The 20,799-nt window shown below is 44.9% G+C and overlaps 1 protein-coding gene across 3 annotated transcripts in view; it reads left to right on the top strand.

The window, feature by feature from the left end:
* The window catches only part of otud7b (OTU deubiquitinase 7B), a 29,363-nt gene extending 11,651 nt beyond the window's left edge, over window positions 1–17,712 (top strand). Inside the window, exons 2-13 of one of the 3 annotated variants that reach the window (XM_058376462.1) lie at window positions 2,975–3,039; window positions 3,686–3,875; window positions 5,102–5,275; window positions 6,572–6,805; window positions 7,793–7,894; window positions 8,229–8,356; window positions 8,543–8,649; window positions 8,780–8,907; window positions 10,646–10,795; window positions 12,009–12,123; window positions 12,717–12,801; window positions 12,909–17,712. In XM_058376462.1, the coding sequence (XP_058232445.1) occupies window positions 3,791–3,875; window positions 5,102–5,275; window positions 6,572–6,805; window positions 7,793–7,894; window positions 8,229–8,356; window positions 8,543–8,649; window positions 8,780–8,907; window positions 10,646–10,795; window positions 12,009–12,123; window positions 12,717–12,801; window positions 12,909–14,318 (2,718 nt within the window). In that variant the 5' untranslated portion in view covers window positions 2,975–3,039; window positions 3,686–3,790 and the 3' untranslated portion in view covers window positions 14,319–17,712. The remainder of the gene's footprint in view (window positions 1–2,974; window positions 3,040–3,685; window positions 3,876–5,101; window positions 5,276–6,571; window positions 6,806–7,792; window positions 7,895–8,228; window positions 8,357–8,542; window positions 8,650–8,779; window positions 8,908–10,645; window positions 10,796–12,008; window positions 12,124–12,716; window positions 12,802–12,908) is intronic. The other 2 variants (XM_058376463.1, XM_058376461.1) reach the window with 2 other exon arrangements.
* Window positions 17,713–20,799: the final 3,087 nt, after the last annotated feature.

The raw sequence follows: 20,799 nt of genomic DNA, 5'->3' as shown, positions 1-20,799 counted from the left end.
TGAATGCTGCATCGTCATGCAAAAAAAATGCAAAGGGGTCAGTGAGGTCAGAAATTTCTGTACAAGATGATTCACCATTTTGTCCTCAAAGTTGATGTTAGACGCTCGAAAAATGGACAAGCTTAAGGATTTGAGCAGAGTTTGAAGAAGAGCCAAATTGTGATGGCTAAACCTCTGGATCAGAGCATCTCCAAAACTGCAGCTCTTGTGGGGTGTTCCCACTAGAGTCTGCAGTGGTCAGTATCTATCAAAAGTGGTCCAAGGAAGGAACAGTGGTGACCCGGTGACAAGGTCATGGGTGGCAAAGGCTCATTGATGCACGTGGGGAGTGAAGGCTGGTCCGTGTGATCCGATCCAGATGAGCTACTGTTGCTCAGATTACTGAAGAAGTTAATGCTGGTTCTGATAGAAAGGGGTCAGTATACACAGTGCAGGACAGTTTGTTGCGTATGGAGCTGCATAGCCGCAGACCAGTCAGGGTGCCTGTGCTGACCCCTGTGCACCACCGAACAATGGGCACGTGAGCATCAGAACTGGACCACGGAGCAATGGAAGAAGGTGGCCTGGTCTGTTGAATCACATTTTCTTTTACATCACGTGGATGGCCGGGTGCGTGTGCATCTCTTACCTGGGGAACACATGGCACCAGGATGCACTATGGGAAGAAGGCGAGCCGGTGGAGGCAGTGTCATGCTTTGGGCAATGTTCTGCTGGGAAACCTTGGGTCCTGCCATCCATGTACCACCTACCAAAGCATTGTTACAGACCATCTACACCCTTTCATGGAGATGGTATTCCCTGATGGCTGTGGCCTCTTGCAGCAGGATAATGCTCCGTGCCACAAAGCAGAAATGGTTCAGGAATGGTTTGATGAGCACAACTACCAGTTTGAGGTGATGACTTGGCCTCCAAATTCCCCAGATCTCAATCCAATCCAGCATCGGTGGGATGTTCTGGACAGACGAGTCCGATCCATGGAGGCTCCACCTCACAACTTACAACATTTTGGTGTCAGATGCCACAGCACACCTTCAGGGATCTGGTAGAGTCCAGGCCTCGACGGGTCAGGGCTGTTTTGTCAGCGTCGAGACAAAACAAACAAATTATACAGACAAAGAGCTTAACAACAATAAAACTCCTGAACTCCGTATTTTCAGGACGCTGTCCTCGAGCCCGAGTTCAGCCGTGACACCAGATCAACACGACACATGAAGAGCAAACACACCAGTTATGAGTTCGCTTCAGATCAGTCACCTAACACACACACACACACTCGCTTGTTAGATCAGTCACCTAATACACACACACACACTCGCTTGTTAGATTAGTGACCTAACACACACACACACACACACACACTCGCTTGTTAGATCAGTCACCTAACACACACACATACACTCACAGATCAGTAAATATGCATCACTCAGTACGTTAGCTGACCAGCTTAATGAGAACTGAAGACAAACGTAGAGGTGGAGTGTGTGTGTGTGTGTGTGTGTGTAGAGTGTGTGTGTTGTGTTGTGCGGTACATCGAGGCACTGAGGGAAGTCAAATCCAGCAGATTTCCTGATGGGGCCAAGTGACAGATGCCACTTCCATCGAGTGAGTAAGTGCTGCGTCGAGTCGACAAGTCCTCGCCTGTCGCTCTGTGTGTGTGTGTGTGTGTGTGTGTGTGTGTGTGTGTGTGTGTGTGAGAGAGAGAGAGAGAGAGAGAGAGAGGTTTGGCAGCCGCTACCAGCTGGACTCATTAGCACAGCTATGAAGTACAGCGACGGCTCAGTGTTTGCCTCTCGGTTGTTAATGAGGTGACGTAAAGTATCTCAGTCGGATCCGGGGAATGAAGTTGACAGATCGGAGAGGTCTCTGCAGAAAACACGAATATTTCTCTTTATCAAGCAGGAAATCTGTACGGAAAGCGACGTCGGTGCATTATTTGCGTCAAAACGACCAATTTGGCATCCTAGTGCTGCATTTTAACACTATAGTGTGTGTTTCATTTTCTTTTACTCTATAAGCCCCGCCCACATCCCCACCCTACTTCATGAAGCTCCACCCCCCTGTGTGTCTCCTAAATCAAAGGTTCTTAAACTTTTCGATTCCAGGACCCTAGACGAGTCACGGTACATACACCGATCAGGCATAACATTATGACCACCTGCCTAATATTGCATTTAGTGCTGCTAGCCCTGACCCGTCCTTCACTGTGTATTCTGACCCCTTTCTATCAGAACCAGCATTAACTTCTTCAGCAATTTAAGCAACAGTAGTTCGTCTGTTGGATCGGATCACACAGGCCAGCCTTCGCTCTCCACATCCATCAATGAGCCTCGGCTGCCCATGACCCTGTCGCCGGTTCACCACTGTTCCTTCCTTGGACCACTTTTGATAGATACTGACCACTGCAGACCGGGAACACCCCACAAGAGCTGCAGTTTTGGAGATGCTCTGATCCAGTGGTCTAGCCATCACAAAAATTCGAACGCTGTTGTAGTGTATCGTACATCACTAACACAGACGCGTGACTCTTCAACACAAATGAATGAGTCGATTTATTCAGTGAGTCGTTTGATGCTGTGTTGATTCAGACTTCTGAAGTCAATTTTCCAAACCTTTATATTTTATATCCGACTGTTTACAGCTTTAAAAATGAAAAATCTCAATTATTTGTACACACCATTCTGTTGTTTTCCAAAAACTCTTGCATCAGTTCCTTTTAAAAGCTGCTTTTTTAATCAGTGTGTCATTCTGTAGTGTCACAGGCAGATTATTGCACCACACACACACACAGGTGGTATTTGGATACACTCTGGACGTGGCGAATAGAGCGTGAGGGATAAAGCTGCTGCTGTTGATATTAAACTCGTTAAAAAGTGAATTTTTCCTTTTTTACCTTATATGGTCATTTTCCTGTCTTTGGGTTGTTTTGATAAAATGTGTTTATTTTTGCTTTCTTTGGTCATTGATTTCTAACTAGGCCAACACCCGAGTTTACTCATCCTCCTCATTCCACCCACAGGACCGATGCTGAGTCCAAACCAGGTAGTGTGTGTGTGTGTGTGTGTGTATGATGGCACTGAACTGGCAGCAGTCTCCTCTCTTTGTTCCAGATGAAGTCACTGACTGAAAATGTTCTCTCTGAAAAGGAAAAGCCCTTTTCTTTTTGGCGGTTGTGTGTTTGTCCGTCATTTCTCGCCTTTTTCCCGACGTTAGATGAGAAGTTGTGAGTCACGAATTGTCGGACTGTGTGGCGTAGGTTATGATTAAAAAGCACTAACGAGCTGGAGAGCGATGAGTGTGTGAACCTCACTGCTGTTATACATGACGCCACTTCAGGGTGTAACCCAGTGACACCGTATTTATCTGGATTTAAAGCCAAAGTGGGCGTGGCCTAAATCAGGAAGATTTACTGGCTCTGACCGGTCCTCACTCTCGGCTACAGCAGACAACACGTGAAGACAATGATTTTCAGAAATGTAAACAAGCTTCTAAACTATGACGACCCTGACCGGGCAGTTACTGAAGAGGAGTGACCGCAAATGAACAGATTCTGTTTACTTTCTGTTTTATTTAACCAATATCTAACATATCTATCTCTCTTTCTTTCTCTTTCTCTCTCTCTCTCCCCATTTCTTTCTCTGTCTCTCTCCCTGTCTCTCTCTCTCTTGCTCTCTCTCTGCCCCTGTAGGTGTTGTAGCTGTAGTGGTGTTGATCGCGGGCTGTAGGAGAGTCGCTCTCCTGGTCATTTCCGCTGCCCCGATGTCCCCCTGCAGCGCCGTCGCTTCATGATCACATGACCCTGGATATGGACGCAGTCCTGTCCGACTTTGTCCGCTCTACAGGAGCCGAACCCGGACTGGCCAGAGACCTGCTGGAGGGTGAGACTCATAAACATGCAGGTTTTAAACAAATATCTAATACAATCAAATTTAAACAAAATAAACAAAATTTAATACAACTTGCAGCATACAGCGATTTAGGGGGCCAAGCACTCAACCCTTCACTTCACCCCTCAGCCTCTCGGAACATCAGAGCAGTTTTATTAAACTCCGTGCTGATAAACAGTAGATTGCCTCACTTCCTGTTTTCTGTAACACACCCAGGTTACTAATGAACCCGAAACTCGTTTGTGGACATTAGCGTCTAAAAATGTGTCAGGATGTAAAAGAAACAGCATCTCTTCATGTCCGGTGACTTCATCAGGCTCGTCATGGATGAAGTGACCCCCATAACAAACTCCTGAGAAACCAGTTTCGTCTTTAATTTGAAAAAATTTTTTATTCCAAATGTCTGATTTCTGGTTTCCCACACGTGTTGGATCAGGAACACGCAGCAGAACGTTTCCCAGAACTGCCAGAAAGACTTGTGTCCCTCTGCCAGATTTTATAAAGAGAGAATGATTTGCTCTGTGAGCGGCTGAAGACTCCAGCGTCAGGAGAATGTGATAATGTGCTTTCTAACATGCTTCGGCCCTAAATATAGACTTTTATCATGGCTTAATAATAATAATAATAATAATAATAATAATAATAATAATTTGCTGATGCACTGTGATTCTTTTTTTAAAGAAAGTTTAAAACTACACCAAATGAGAAGGGAAAGTTAATGAAAAACCGCTCTCTCTCTCTCTCTCTCTCTCTCTCTCCCTCTCCCTCTCCATGTCCATTGGTCAGTTAGAAACACTTATCTAATAGCCTGGACGTGAACCCTGCTGGTCTCGGTCATCTTGGTGTGGGAAACGATGTAAATCACAAGGCTGCAGAGTTGATTTCTAATCACTGAGACTCTGAGAAAAGTCCTCTTTTAGATCAGCTGTCTGACTCACTGATTTAAATAAATAAATAAATAAATAAATAAATAAAAGTCGTGTGAACCGAATGTACACAATGAGCGAAAGCAGGATGAACCCAGCGCCTTGTTGCCAGGCAACGCTGCTCGCAGATAAGGATGTGTGTATAAATATACCGTCCTGCAGGCTGCACAGAGCTCCGTTCCGCTCGGGAAGAAGCGACGGAATGTCTGACGCCCGTGTTGACATTCAGGCTAATGTTCAAACTCCACACAGGTTAAATAAACACTCTGGTTTGTTTTCGCACCTCCTCAGGCAAGAACTGGGACCTGACGGCCGCCCTGAGCGATTTTGAGCAGCTGAGGCAGGTGCATGCTGGGAGTCTGTCCTACTCATTTGCAGAGGAGAGGGAACAGGCGCTGACGGAGCACAAGGACATGACCAGAGTGGGACGGCCGCTGCTGCACCGGCAGGACGACGTGGTGCAAGGTGAAGGATCCCTGCACTCGGACACACTCTCATGCCACCAGATTCCTGACATTCACTTCAGTTTATAAACCGAAATGCACACCCTGGTGAGATAGGGAGGAGTCTGAGGCGCACAGTGATGACATCACATATCGCTGAACAGTTAAAAATAAGTGCAGGAGAAAATCCTGTTTAAATAAATCACTCTTCACATTCTGTCCCTTAAACTGTACAGCAATTTTATTTTAGTTTGTTTTTAGTTTTGTACCAGAAACATATAGACGTGTTCTTAATTTTATAACAATGTCACAAACCCACTTGTTTACTTTACATGCACATATTTGCCCAGTTTATTCAATCGTGTGTTACAGTAACCGTGATGTGAATCTGGACATCTGTCACTTGTTAACTTTAAGACCTAGTTTCTTTTAATCCTAACTCTCAAGCTTAGGGATTAAGACCAAGCTAACCTGACAAACCCAGTGTCACATTGTCACGTCTTTCTTTAGCACAGAATCTAACAGCTTTATACTCATCACTCGCTTTTCACTTCGCTCCCTCACCCAACTCACGGTATTTAAACCCATACAGTCCCAAGAATGCGTGTCAGGAGCGAAGGCCAGTTGGACCAGTCTGTCTCACTGGCACGAGCGACTTAAAAGAATAAATCTGAACTCCACCCTGAAACGCGTTAAATACGTTTGTAGTGAAATACACTATATTGCCAAAAGTTTTGGGACACCCCTTCAAATCATTGAATTCAGGGGTTGGACTCGGCCCCTTAGTTCCAGTGAAAGGAACTCTTAATGCTTCAGCTTCATACCAAGACATTTTGGACAATTTCATGCTTTATGGGAACAGTTTGGGGATGACCCCTTCCTGTTCCAACATGACTGTACACCAGGGCACAAAGCACCATAAAGACATGGATGAGTGAGTTTGGTGTGGAGGAACTGGACTGGCCTGCACAGAGTCCTGGTCTGAAGCTGAAGCATTAAGAGTTCCTTTCACTGGAACTAAGGGGTCGAGCCCAACCCCTGAAAAACAACACCTGAATTCAATGATTTGGAGGGGTGTCCCAAAACTTTTGGCAATATAGTGTATTTCAGATGTGTTTAGAGAGTCTGGTGCTAATTTGTCATAATCAAACGTCCCGAATGCAGTGCGGCTACTGTATATGGCACGGTGGCCTCGGCTAGTTTAGCGATCTGCAGGTATTAGCGTGAATATTGACGCGTTGGAAACTGTTCGAGTGTACAGATTAAAGGACTAAAGCACCGCCAACTCATTGTATCGTGTTTACGTTTTAACCTGCAGCCACAGAGAAGCGTCTGTCACGAGGGATCTCTCACGCCAGTTCCACCATCGTGTCTCTGGCTCGCTCTCACGTGTCCAGCGTAGGAGGTGGTGGCGTTGGCACCGAGATGCTCCTGGACACCCCAGTCTGCACCTTCCAGCTGCCTGACCTCACCGTGTACCGAGACGATTTCCGCGGCTTCATCGAGCGCGACCTCATCGAGCAGTCCATGATGGTGGCCCTCGAGCATGCAGGTGAGGCTTCTCATCATCTCATTTAAACACAAAGAACCCGAAATTTAAAGCAGGGACATGATCACCACCAGAGTTTATTTATTATGCCACATATAATATTCCAGGTCCTGTGTGAATATTTCAGTACAATGTCAAATCTGTGCTGCTGAAATTTGATGTCATTGAAATAATAATTTCTTCTTATTCTGGTGCTGTATCATTTACTCAGGCAAACAGTTGTGCATTTTCAGAGGTTACATTAGAAAGTGCTGGAAATATTTATACAGGTTTTTTATGTTTGATGTTAATGCATCATTTACTGAGAAACTCCGGACACTGGGCAGTCACACACAGAACTGGAGTCAGATACACACTGAAACAGTTTTACAGCAATCAGGCATAACATTTTGACCACCTGCCTAATATTGTGGTGTTAGAAGAAGAATAAACTTCTTCAGCAATTTGAGCAACAGTAGCTCGTCTGTTGGATCGGACCCCATGGACCAGCCTTCGCTCCCCATGTGCATTAATGAGCCTTGGCCACCCATGTCCCGGTTCACCACTGTTCCTTCCTTGGATCACTTTTGATAGATACTGACCACTGCAGACCGGGAACGCCCCACAAGAGCTGCAGTTTTGGAGATGCCCACTGCCCATTTTTCCTGCTTCTAACACATGAATTTTGAGGAAAAAATGTTCACTTGCTGCCTAATATATCCCACCCACTAACAGGTGCCATGATGAGGAGATCATCAGGGTTGTTCACTTCACCTGGAACTGCTCATAATGTTATGGCTGATTGGTGTACATGTTTAATTATTCTTTGATTCTTGTGTTTGAAGAATTCCTAAGTGGGAGGGCGCATACTATCGGCTCTATACTAAAGGGCTTTCAGCCTGTCAATCACAGCCAGTCGTGGGCGTCTGTGAGCTCGGGTTCATTTTACCATTTGTAAGCAGCAGTGTTAGCTTTTACCCTGCCTGACCAACACTGTGTGAATGTGTGCAGGTCGGCTCAACTGGTGGACGAAGCTGGGTTCAGGATGCCAGAGTCTGTTGCCCTTGGCTACCAGTGGGGATGGAAACTGCCTCCTTCATGCTGCCTCTCTGGGTGAGTGTGTGATCAGCACTAAAGACTCTTTTTTTTCTTACACACTCCTGTAACGAAGTTTCCTCTCAGAGCTCCACGGCTGAATGTTATGATGCTGCTGATGCCAACGAGCAGCTCACTCATTATCCCGTTAATTACAGCTTTATTACAGTCTAAAGGACATAAATCAGGGTTCCATGGTTATACGGATGATTACAGGAGAAATATGTGTCAGGAAGAAAAGACACCACAGTGCTGATGAGTTCTCGATTCTGATTGGTCAGGAGGTGTTGATTTATTTGACAGTAGTACAGCAGGTTTATATTAATATACTTTATTCAACTTGCCCATGCAGGCATGTGGGGTTTCCACGATCGAGACCTGATGCTGCGGAAGTCTCTGTACGCCCTGATGGACCACGGCCAGGAGAGAGAGGCGCTGAAGCGCAGGTGGAGGTGGCAGCAGACCATGCAGAACAAAGAGGTGAGTGTGTGAGGCTTGGGGGTAAAATCTGCTGACTGCAGAATCGACACAATAATGATGTGTTGCAAAGCAGTCAGTCAGCTATGATCAACGGCCAGCACAAGATTCTAGTCTAATTGCAGTCATTCCTCTGTGTGTGTGTGTGTGTGTGTGTGTGTGTGTGTGTGTGCGTGTGTGTGTGTGCAGTCAGGGCTGGTGTACACTGAGGAGGAATGGCAGAAGGAGTGGAATGAACTGTTGAAGTTGGCCTCAAGTGAACCCAGGATACACTACAGCACCAACACCACCAACGGGTTCATTTCTCTTTCCTGCTTCTGTTTAATCGTTTCAGTCGCTCCACTTCTCCACCGACAGACAGAAGCTGGAGGAATGGAAGATTTTGTATGTGTGTTTGATTGGTTTGTGTTTGTTTGTGTTGTACAGCGCCGAGTCGCAAGAGGAACCTGTTTATGAGAGCCTGGAGGAGTTCCACGTGTTTGTTCTGGCTCATGTGCTCCGTAGGCCAATCGTCGTGGTGGCCGATACCATGCTGAGAGACTCGGGAGGAGAAGGTAGGACACACACACACACGTTAGAGATAATTCTAAAAAACATTTTGGATGTACACCGATCAGGCATAACATTATGACCTGATATTGTGTTGGTCCGTTTTTGCTGCCAAAACAGCCCTGACCTGTCAAGGCATAGACTCCACTAGATCCCTGAAGGTGTGCTGTGGTATCAGGCACCAAGATGTTAGCAGCAGATCCTTCAAGTCCTGTACGTTACAACTTAAACGACTTAAAGGATACTTTTGATAGATACTGACCTCTGCAGACCGGGAACACCCCACAAGAGCTGCAGTTTTGGAGATGCTCTGATCCAGTGGTCTAGCCATCACAATTTGGCCCTTCATCAAACTCGCTCAAATCCTTACGCTTGTTCATTTTTCCTGCTTCTAACATCAACTTTGAGGACAAAATGTTATATATATAATGTGATATATCCCACCCACTAACAGGGGCCATGATGAGGAGATCCTTAGTCTTATTCACTTCACCTGGCACTGATCATAATGTTATGGCTGATATCTGTGTATAATATCGGAAAATTAAAATGGAACAAACTTAAATGATGAGGAAAGAACCCGACAAACCAAACCAACAAATAAACCAAATAACAAAGAAGCAAAGCCAAACACAAACCACAAAACAAAGAAGCCGTAAAGCAACAAACCAACAAAGAAACCATCTAAACAAACCAACCACTAAATACACAAACCGACCAACAACAAACAAAATCATTAAACCAGCCAACAAATAAAGAAACTGAGTCAACAAAATAATAAATATAAACCAAAAAATCAAATCAACCAACAATGAATCTAAACAGCGAACCAAACCAACAGCCAATGAGCTATGCAAAAAAAACCCAGACAAATCAATCAACAGAAAACAAACTGACACAAATGACCAGTCTGTGTACACAAAGCTCACACTGTCCACCACGAGTCTCCAACCTTTTTATGTCTGAGAGCTACTTGGACAAAATGAAGGTGGCCGAGAGCTTCTCCTGTTATATTATTATTACTAACATTTAATTACACCGCTTATTACCGCAAACCAAACCAGCTGAATGAGCTATACTTGTGTTGCTCCCGACAGTCCCATGGCACCATACCCTGATGACCTCAGTCTTTTTGTAAAAAAATTAAACACCTTTCATAATGAAGGTGAAAACAGAGACCTGACATTGTATTGGATTCATTCAGCGCTTTTGCTTGGGCAGCATCATAGCTTTAAGTTGTCTTTATTTGTCACATATACATTATTCCATCCTTGGAGGTTGTGGTCAGAGCGCAGGGTCAGCCAAGATTCAGCACCTCTGGAGCATAGTGGGTTGGGGCCTTGCTCAAGGGCCCAACAATGACAGCTTGGCAGTGGTGGGGCTTGAACCCCGTTCTTTCGGTCAACGACCCAGAGCCTTAAGCAATTTGTGTTTAGAGATTTAAGCTTATATAAAGCTTCCATGTCCAGTCTTGGTGCTAGCTGTGTGTAAAATTGGCTTTATTAAACTGCGTGATGCGCATGGACACATGGAGGAAACTCCGGAAAGGGGATTTGGGATTGGGATTTTTTTTTTCTGTGGGTGTTTATACGATATTAACATGATCAATGTACAATGTAATTGATTAGGATTAAGTTTATTTGATTTTATCAATTTTGTACATATCCTATGACAATATAGACAAGTTGCTCAGAAGACGTGCTGTAGACGTTAACGCTGATTTGTCTTCATCATCTGTTCCAGCTTTTGCCCCGATCCCGTTTGGTGGGATTTATCTACCCCTGGAGGTCCAGGCTCACAAGTGTCACCGCTCACCACTGGTCCTGGCCTACGACCAGGCGCATTTCTCCGCTCTGGTTTCCATGGAGCAGAAGGACGGTTCCAAAGAGCAAGGTGAGGAGGACAGGCTGTGATGTCAGCTGTCTGAAGCCCCAGCAGAGTGTGTTTATAACTGATACTGATAATTAAGTGTAAATTACCGCAGTATCACCTCAAAGACAGTGATGTGCTCAGTAACACCATTTATACACAAATGAACAAAATACATCGATCAGCCATAACATTATGAGCAGTGCCAGGTGAAGTGAATAAGACTGAGTATCTCCTCATCATGGCCCCTGTTAGTGGGTGGGATGTATTAGGTAGCAGGTGAACATTTTGTCCTCAAAGTTGATGTTAGAAGCAGGAAAAATGGACAAGTGTAAGGATTTGAGCGAGTTTGACGAAGGGCCAAATTGTGATGGCTAGACCACTGGATCAGAGCATCTCCAAAACTGCAGCTCTTGTGGGATGTTCCCGGTCTGCAGTGGTCAGTATCTATCAAAAGTGATCCAAGAAAGGAACAGTGGTGAACCGGCGACAGGGTCATGGGCGGTCAAGGTTCATTGATACACGTGGGGAGTGAAGGCTGGCCCGTGTGATCTGATCCAACAGATAAGCTACTGTTGCTCAAAACTGCTGAAGAAGTTAATGCTGGTTCTGATAGAAAGGGGTCAGAATACACAGTTTGTTGCGTATGGGGCTGCATAGCCACAGACCAGTCAGGGAGCCGATGCTAGCATCCAAATTCCCCAGATCTCAATCCAGTCCAGCATCTGTGGGATGTGCTGGATAAACAAGTCCAATCCATAGAGGCCCCACCTCGCAACTTACAGGATCTGCTGCTAACATCTTGGTGCCAGATACCACAGCACACCTTCAGGGATCTAGTGGAGTCCAGGCCTCAGGGCTGTTTTGGCAGCAACAGGACCAACACAATATTATGCAGGTGGTCATAATGTTATGTCTGATCAGTGTAAGTCTGTTATAGATAAAAGTCATCCGAATTATTTCTAACACACAACATGGCCTACAGTCTCAGCAGCTCTGCCAAGGTGGGAGGTGATTCAGCTACAACTGTTTTTAGCTCTCGGGATGATCCAACACCATCATTTAAGCATCACTGAAGCAGGCCACTATGTAGTGCAGTTTAATAGACATCTAAGACCTAAATGCTCATGATTAAATGCACCAGAGTTAATAAAATTGCTATCTAAAATATTACTATGAACCCTGAGGTGAGAGCACTTAAAGATGATGTATTGATTAAACATCTGTTTCCCTGCAGTGGTGATTCCTCTGACCGACTCGGATTATAAGATGCTTCCTGTGCACTTTGCTGTGGATCCGGGAAAGGACTGGGAGTGGGGCAAAGACGACGTGGACAACGTGATGCTCGCCAGGTACCAACTTCTTTTCAGATCATAAAAGGAGGTGGCAGTTATATCAGAGAGAAGTTTTGTCTGTGTCCAAAAAGCTTTTAAAGTGCTTTATAACACAACAGTGATAGGATCTGCTGATTGGACGAGACATCAGTCACTCAGGATCTACAGGAAGTCCAGCAGTGGCTGCAGCAGTAGAAAGTGGATTGGTGTGTGTATGAACACAGCTCTGCTCCTTTAATCTGGAATAGATTCCGAACATTCCTGGTGTGTTTTTAGAGATCGCAATCTAATCTTTACTCCATGATACGGTTTCAGTATATTCAACATCACATGTCCTTCCTCACAGTAGGGCTGAATGAGTTCTGTTTTCTTATAAATATTTTGGTTTAAAGTGAAGGTAGAACTCCACACATGTACAAGAAATAAAGTTAGATACACAATTTCCTACTTCCTGAGTGATAGATGTCTCGTCCATTCAGAGATAAGAATTCCATTCACAAAACATACCGAACTTTTCCACTTTGTCTGAATTGCTCGTGTTCTCTGATTTATTATTTTGTTTTGCACATGTGAATGTGAATTATAGATTGAGATTTCGTTTTTCTTTTCAGTGTTACTTTATCTCTGGAGGCGAAGCTCCACCTACTGCACACCTACATGAACGTAACGTGGCTTCCTCTGCCGTGTGAGGTACAGGTGAGCCTCTTACCTGAGACGAGCAACCGTTTACCCCAAAAATACAAGAGTAATATTTTTTAAATGTATTTTTTTGCTTAGATCTTTTTTTGTTTTGCCCCCTACAGCAAGCACCTCTGGCCCAGCCTGAGTCTCCGACTGCCTCAGCCGGAGAGGACGCCCGCACGCCCCCTGACTCTGGGGAGTCCGATAAAGAGTCTGTGAGCAGCAGCTCCAACGGAAATGGGGACAGCAGCGCAACAGGCAGCAGCAGCGGAACGGCAGGTAAATCCTCCAGCTCCTCGAGTTCGTCCAGCAGCGGCTCAACCGGAACAATGGGCAAGGAGAAGAACAAGAAGGACAAAGAAAAGGACAAAGATAAAGATAAAAAGAGGGCAGACTCTGTGGCTAACAAGCTGGGCAGCTTCGGCAAGAGTTTGGGCAGCAAGCTGAAGAAGAACGTCGGTGGATTGATGACCGGTAAAGCCGGGGCAGGTGGCTCAGGCAAACCTGAAGGCATGGAGAAGAAAAAGGGGTCCCTACGCGGACGCAAAGACAGCAAGGACGGCAAAGACGGCTCTCCTTCCACCAATCCCGGCTCGGAGGATTCGGGGAAAGGCTCTCCGTCCTCGCAGAACGGAAACAGCTCTTCCGAAGGCGACTCGTACAAGTACAGTGCCGACGTAAAGGCGAGCCTGAGCATCCTGCGTGCAGCCATGCAGGGAGAAAGACGCTACATTTTCGCCGGCCTTCTGACCACCAGCGACAGGCAGCCGTACCAGGAAGAGATGATTCAGCGATATCTGGTGGACGCTGAGGAGCGTTTCCGTGCAGAGCAGGAGCAGAAAAGGGAGGCTGAGCGCAAAGGGGTGATGAATGGAGCCCAAGCCAAGAAGGAGCCGTCGGAGTCTGGCTTCCGGGGCTTTGACGGAAAAGAGGATGTGAACGAAGCGCCGCATCCTCACTATAACACCATCAAATCGCCCTCTTTTACCCCATCACTGTATACGGGAGTTGTGCCCATTCCTAGATCTAACTTCCTTGAACACTCCCCCTCACCACTTCCCCAGCACCTCCACATTCCCGGCTACATGGACACCCGGCGGCAGCTAGCCGGTGGCTCACCGTCCACCTACCCAGGCCTGCCGTCTTACGCCACCCTACCCCGCCACTGCCCCTTGAGCCAAGGCCCCGTCCATGCTCACACTCATTACCATCCAACGGCCCCTAGCTGTGCAGCCCCTTGCTTCTCGTCCTCTTACACACATCAGCAGGATATACCCGAGTTCCACACAGAGTCGGTCAGCGGCGCCTACGCCAACGGCTTGCTATCGGGACTGGACAGCCGAGGAGGGCCGCCACCGGTCAGGCACTATTCTCTGGGCAGCGCCGGCGGATTGGCGAACCTGCAGTCGACCCGGTGCCGAACACCGAGCTGCAACTATTACGGACACCCAGAAACCTGCAACTACTGCTCGTACTGCTACAGGGAGGAGCTGAAGAGACGAGAAACTGACACGGCCATGCACAGGTTCTGAGGTGGCACCATGTTCGACCGGTACCTTGTAGTGCCGTCTTCTCCACGCGAGACTCGGCAGGTCTCAAGCAGGATCTGGCTACAGGATTTCGACGGGCCTTCCCGTGCCGTCGTGAAGGGACTACGCTTAGTCGACACTGAGGGGACGGGCACAAAGTCAGGAGTCCGTACCTCTGTTGCTTTTGCAGTGGATTTTAGGCGGTAGATTTGTCGTCGGCGCCGTCGTGCGCCGTTCTTTCTTGCTCTGTCGCCGTCGCGGTGCTTCGCGATCGTGACGAGCATCCGGGCAGTTTTTCTTTTTTTTGTCCTGAGTGGCACAAACTTGTGCATAAAAGACATTACATGCAAAATATATGACATGAAGCACAACCAGAAGATGCACATTTGTACAGCTTCACAGTTACAAGACTCTTGGAGGAATGTTGGCACGGGACGAAGAAGGTTTCACTTTTCACCCATTTTGCCATATGATTGTAGAGATTTTTTTTTTTTTGTCTTTTTCACCCAATGTTTTAGCTCTGCCCCAAAGCCATGTCCTAACAGGATTCTTCTGACCGTTTTGCTCGTCTGGTATCTCCAAAACTTTGCCAGCCAAAGGTCTGATTGTATAGTGACTTGAAGGTGAAGGTGAGGAGTGAATCTAGCAGGTACAGGAAGCCGTGTCCACGTTAGCGAGACGCTTGTTAAGATGGCGTAATAATTTATCTCAATTAATGACACTAGTCTCAGAAAATGTTCATCCTGCTGTAATCATCTGCTGAAGTCTTTAGATATTGTAACCCTCAACTCTAAGGTTGGAGGAATCTTTTTTGAAATCCTCTGAAGCTAAATCCCACCTGTAGGGTGAATAGAAATAGCAAGACGTACTGTTTTTGTTTTGTTTATCCCCCCACGAATAATAAAAGGTGCGTCTGTGGACTTTTTCCTCTGCACAAAGTCAAGCACTTTTCTAATATCCTGACATTGCGTGTTTTTCTTTGGTGTGATGATGACGATGATGAAGACTGTTCAGTTCACCATCAGACGGCTCCGTGGAGCTCTTAAGTTTTGGCTCAAAGTTTCCTAGTTGCCTTTTCAGTCCAGCTCCCGGTCCTTGTAGAGATTATTCGGATTAACGTAAAGGGTCAATTTCTCAAAGCACTGCTGTTGTGTGTCCATGACGACAAACCACAGCATCGGCATCTCCTGGAATACGTGATTTGTGTTTATATGGGTCCTTATTTCAAACCACGTATATTTAAGATGTCTGAATCCTCGCTAATAAACCCTAATAATAAAAAAGATCAGTAAATTAATTAAAAATAAAAGTCACACGATTCTCTGTACACTGAATACTGCTGTTACTGCAAAACTTAAACAAATGTCTGTCATTTATTTGAAAATGTTCTTGGTTCATCCGCTGAGGTCATTCTCGCCAGAGGCGGAGAAATCGGTCGGCGTATATGATGGACAGACACGAGAGTTATTAGGAAGGAGTGTACAGACTGTAGGATGGGTTCTGTGGGTTCTTGGTGTGATGTCCAGTGTGTAATGTAGTACGTCGTACTGCATTGGCGCTCAACAATAATTCAGTGTAAACACGCGTATTGGTCTCTCTGAACTATGCCCTAGTGCTGAACGGTGCTGCTGAGATTCTTGGCCTTGCAAAAGCTCCAGATCCTGATGATGTTCTCCTGCAGCTCTGCTACATGCAATAATTCACAGTTTAGTGTAAAAGCTGCATCAGTACCGCCCTCGTGACCCGATAACCTGTCAGCCGGTGTGTGTTACTGCACTGGGAGCGGTTCTGATGAGGTACTGAAAAGGCTGTTTATTTCCTTTACTGTAATTCACTGACATGTCCAGTGGATGGCGCTGTTGTGTAGTGCTTCAGTGTTTCGTTTGCTCTTTAAACGGCCGAGCAATGAACAACCATGTGGCTGAATTATTAAGAACCGAGGATGGATTTGAAGCATGAAAAGTGCCGCAGGGCTTCGGGTTACTGAACCGCTCCGAGTGTAGGGATGCACCAGGTCCAGCTGAAAGAAAAAACGCCCTGATGACCAGCTGCAGGACTTTCCATTCAAACTCCATTCATTCAAGCCCAGTTTCTGTAGGAGTCTCATGATATTTTAACTTCTCAGCAACTGCTTCCAGAAATAACATTTATTAAGGGTTCTTTAAAGGTTCTTTAAAGGATCTTTAAGGGTTCTTTGGGGGTTCTTAAATGGCTTGTTAAGGATTCTTTATAGGTTCTTTGGGGGTTCTTTAAGGATTCTTTAAGGGGGTCCTTTAAAGGGTTCTTTATAGGGTTCTTTGAGGGTTCTATAAGGATTCTTTTAGGGGTCCTTTAAAGTGTCTTAAAGTGTTCTTTTTAAGGTTCTTTAAGGGTTCTTTAAGGGCTCTTAGGATTCTTTAAAGGTTCTTTGGGGGTTCTTTGTAGGGAAGTTTTGTGGGTGTGGCTAAATGTAAAACATCAGTGTGACTTTAAATATCTAAGATACACCTGTGATTAGAGCTTCAGGATCAGATTTGGTGCATCCCTACACTGTGTGTGTGTGTGTGTGTGTGTGTGTGTGTGTGTGTGTGTGTGTGTGTGTGTGATAGAGTGATGGTATAAATTCCTCTTAAAAGTATTATAGTGCCCACACTAAAACCAACCCAGCCGAACGTTTGTTTTTTTTTCCTCAGTCACTTCTTTCTTCTAGCTAATGTTCAAAACACCACACACACACACACACACACACACACACACACACAATCAGCAACCCCAGCAACAAAAAGACAGCAGTTGTAGAGCTAGGTTTGAGTTATTTTTGTAAACCGAGAGCAGTTGTGCAGTGTTTTTAAAACGATGAGAATGTACAGGGTTTACAAGGAAAGCCAAGGGATGAAGCAGTCAGTATTCGTGTGTGTGTGTGTGTGTGTGTGTGTGTGTGTGTGTGTGTGTGTGTGTGTGAGAGAGAGAGATTTCAGGCTGACCACCAGGAGCCTCTGGGCTCTCGTGCAAACACTAAGTTCTTCTAAAAGACCTAAAATGCTATGATTTTGAATATATATATATTTATAATAAGATTTTGTTCTTTCCTCCTTCCTGAACTCAGACGTTGGCTCACGGCTCGGCGTCTCTGACCTTTTCCTTTCCACTCGTTCTGTCGTCATGTAACAGACTCGACTATTTTTATACTGTATATTTTGCCGTGCCGGACGGAGTGCTGGTCAGCAGCGTGGGCCGCTGTGCATGAGACTGAACCTGCTGCATGTACAGATGCAATTTATTCCGTTTTTTTTTTTTTTCCTGTAAACTCGGGTTCTGTTTTGGTTCTGAAGCGGACGCAGGCGGTGTGACGATGCAATCTAGATGGTTTTTATCTTTTGTTTTGTTGTTTTTTGTTTTTTTTTTGTTTTCCTTTTGCACCGTTTGAATAAAATTCTCATTGTATTTAAAAATGTTTGGTTTTGTTTTCTTTCTTATCTTAATATTAAGGATCTCATTTACTCTTTACCTCTCGCTCATTTAAGGAACCTCTCACTCGTGTAAAGAAAACCTCTTGCTCATTTAAGGAAGCTCTCGCTCATGTAAATATAACCTTTCGCTCATGTGAGGAAGCTCTCGCTCATGTAAGAAACTTCTCTCTGATCTAAGTTAGCTCTCATTAATGTAAGTTAGCTCTTACTCAAGTAAGGAACCTCTCACTCATTTAAGGAAGCTCTCACTTATGTAAGGAACCTCTCACTCATTTAAGGAAACTTTCGCTCATTTAAGGAAGCTCTCACTTATGTAAGGAAGCTCTCGCTCATTTAAAGAAACTCTTGTTCATTTAAGGAAGCTCTCGCTCATGTGAGGAAGCTCTTGCTCATTTAAATTACCTCTCGCTTATGTAAAGAAAACCTCTCGCTCATTTAAGGAAGCTCTCACTCGTAAAGAAAACCTCTTGCTCGTGTAAGAAATCTCTCGCTCATTTAAGGAAGCTTTTGCTTATTTATGAAACCTCTCGCTCATGTAAAGGAAGCTCTCGCTCATTTGAGAAACCTCTTGCTCATGTAAAGAAAACCTCTCGCTCAAGTAAGGAAGCTTTTGCTCATTTAAGGAAGCTCTCACTCGTAAGGAAAACCTCTCGCTCATTTAAGAAACCTCTCGCTCATGTAAGAAATCTCTCACTCATTTAAGGAAGCTCTCGCTCATGTAAAGAAATCTCTCGCTCGTTTAAGAAACCTCTCGCGCATTTAAGAAACCTCTCGCTCGTAAGAAATCTCTTGCTCATTTAAGAAAGCTCTCGCTCATGTAAGAAATCTCTCGCTCATTTAAGGAAGCTCTCACTCATGTAAAGAAAACTTCTCGCTTGTTTAAGAAACCTCTCGCTCATTTAAGAAACCTCTCGCTCATTTAAGAAACCTCTCGCTCATTTAAGAAACCTCTCGCTCATTTAAGAAACCTCTCGCTCATTTAAGAAATCTCTCGCTCATTTAAGAAACCTCTCGCTCATGTAAGAAATCTCTCGCTCATTTAAGGAAGCTCTCACTCATGTAAAGAAAACTTCTCGCTCGTTTAAGAAACCTCTCGCTCATTTAAGAAACCTCTCGCTCATGTAAGAAATCTCTCGCTCATTTAAGGAAGCTCTCGCTCATGTAAAGAAAACTTCTCGCTCGTTTAAGAAACCTCTCGCGCATTTAAGAAACCTCTCGCTCATTTAAGAAACCTCTCGCTCATTTAAGAAACCTCTCGCTCATGTAAGAAATCTCTCGCTCATTTAAGGAAGCTCTCACTCATTTAAGGAAGCTCTCACTCATGTAAAGAAAACTTCTCGCTTGTTTAAGAAACCTCTCGCTCATTTAAGAAACCTCTCGCTCATTTAAGAAACCTCTCGCTCATTTAAGAAACCTCTCGCTCATGTAAGAAATCTCTCGCTCATTTAAGGAAGCTCTCGCTCATGTAAAGAAACCTCTCGCTCGTTTAAGAAACCTCTCGCTCATTTAAGAAACCTCTCGCTCGTAAGAAACCTCTCGCTCATTTAAGAAACCTCTCGCTCATTTAAGAAACCTCTCGCTCATTTAAGAAACCTCTCGCTCATGTAAGAAATCTCTCGCTCATTTAAGGAAGCTCTCACTCATGTAAAGAAAACTTCTCGCTCGTTTAAGAAACCTCTCGCTCATTTAAGAAACCTCTCGCTCATTTAAGGAAGCTCTCGCTCATGTAAAGAAAACTTCTCGCTCGTTTAAGAAACCTCTTGCGCATTTAAGAAACCTCTCGCTCATTTGAGAAACCTCTCGCTCATTTGAGAAACCTCTCGCTCATTTAAGAAAACTCTCGCTCATTTGAGAAACCTCTTGCTTGTGTAATGAAGACCTCTTGCTCATGTAAAGGAAGCTCTCGCTCATTTAAAGAAAACCTCTCGGTCATGTAAAAAAAACCGCTTGCTTGTGTAAGGAAGCTCTCAGTCGTGTAAAAATAAAAAAACCTCTCTCTTGTGTAAGGAACCTTTTGAACATGTGAAGAAAATCTCTCGCTCATGTCACCCTTCAAACCGTGTGGTTGTTGTTGTCACTGCGAGTTTATTTACCCATCGCACGGTTCATCTGTTTCAGTTACACTGCAGTTTCATGCTAATTAAATTCATTATTTTGTCAAACTCGGTCGCTTCACGTAAACGATTCTACAGAAAACGATGTGAATAAAAGTAATGGCACCATTACCATTAAACAAGATTACTTACTATTTTGACCATTTTCTGCCTTTTTTGGAGTTTTATGGGCGTGGCTAAATGTAAAAAAGTCAGTATGGAAATCTGCGGGAATTTTTTTTAACCACTTTACATTAACACAAGACGTCCCATGATTGCTGTGGTAGTAATTAATATTGTTATAAAAAATATTCATGTTGAATATTTGCATGAACAAATTCTTCTGAAGTTACTTGGTGGGAAGTTGAGCGTCTACCGTCCGAGTCCCCTGTGATCCAGCCGTTACTATGGAAACGATACTCAATTACCATGAGTGCATTAATATTAATCTTAATACTGATAGAAGCCTCAAATTTGTATCCGCTGCTATAGTAAATCAATCAGCACCTTCTGACCAATCAGAATCCAGAAGAGAAAGCGTCCAGTGCTAGGGTCAGGCTGTAGGCTGTAAAACGCACCGTGTCTGCTTACATCATTCACGTAGTGGAGTAAAATGATGCTCTTCGATTGACACGACATAACCAGATCACGGGGAGGTCTGAAATGAAATTGTGCAGCTTAAATAATTCATCTCCATCACCAGGAGAGGGTGAGGGAGGATCAGGAAATACACCCAGAAGGAACGAATACACTCACAACCCCGAAGCTGAAAACCCTGCTGCGGAGTTTCGAATCCCAGCTTTAATCTCCACTCGCGCTTTAATTCGGCTCTGCCGCGTTCCATCGGCCATAATAAATTCTCAGTGAGAGTGTGATAAATTAGTCATGCAGCCTCCGATCGCTCGGGGGTCGGTTTTCATTTCTTTTTAACATTGCAGGTAT

This window comes from Hemibagrus wyckioides, linkage group LG23 (assembly GCF_019097595.1).
Source record: "Hemibagrus wyckioides isolate EC202008001 linkage group LG23, SWU_Hwy_1.0, whole genome shotgun sequence".
Taxonomy (NCBI): domain Eukaryota; kingdom Metazoa; phylum Chordata; class Actinopteri; order Siluriformes; family Bagridae; genus Hemibagrus; species Hemibagrus wyckioides.
The sequence above is the reverse complement of the archived record's forward strand: the minus strand, read 5'-3'. Positions and strand labels throughout refer to the sequence as shown.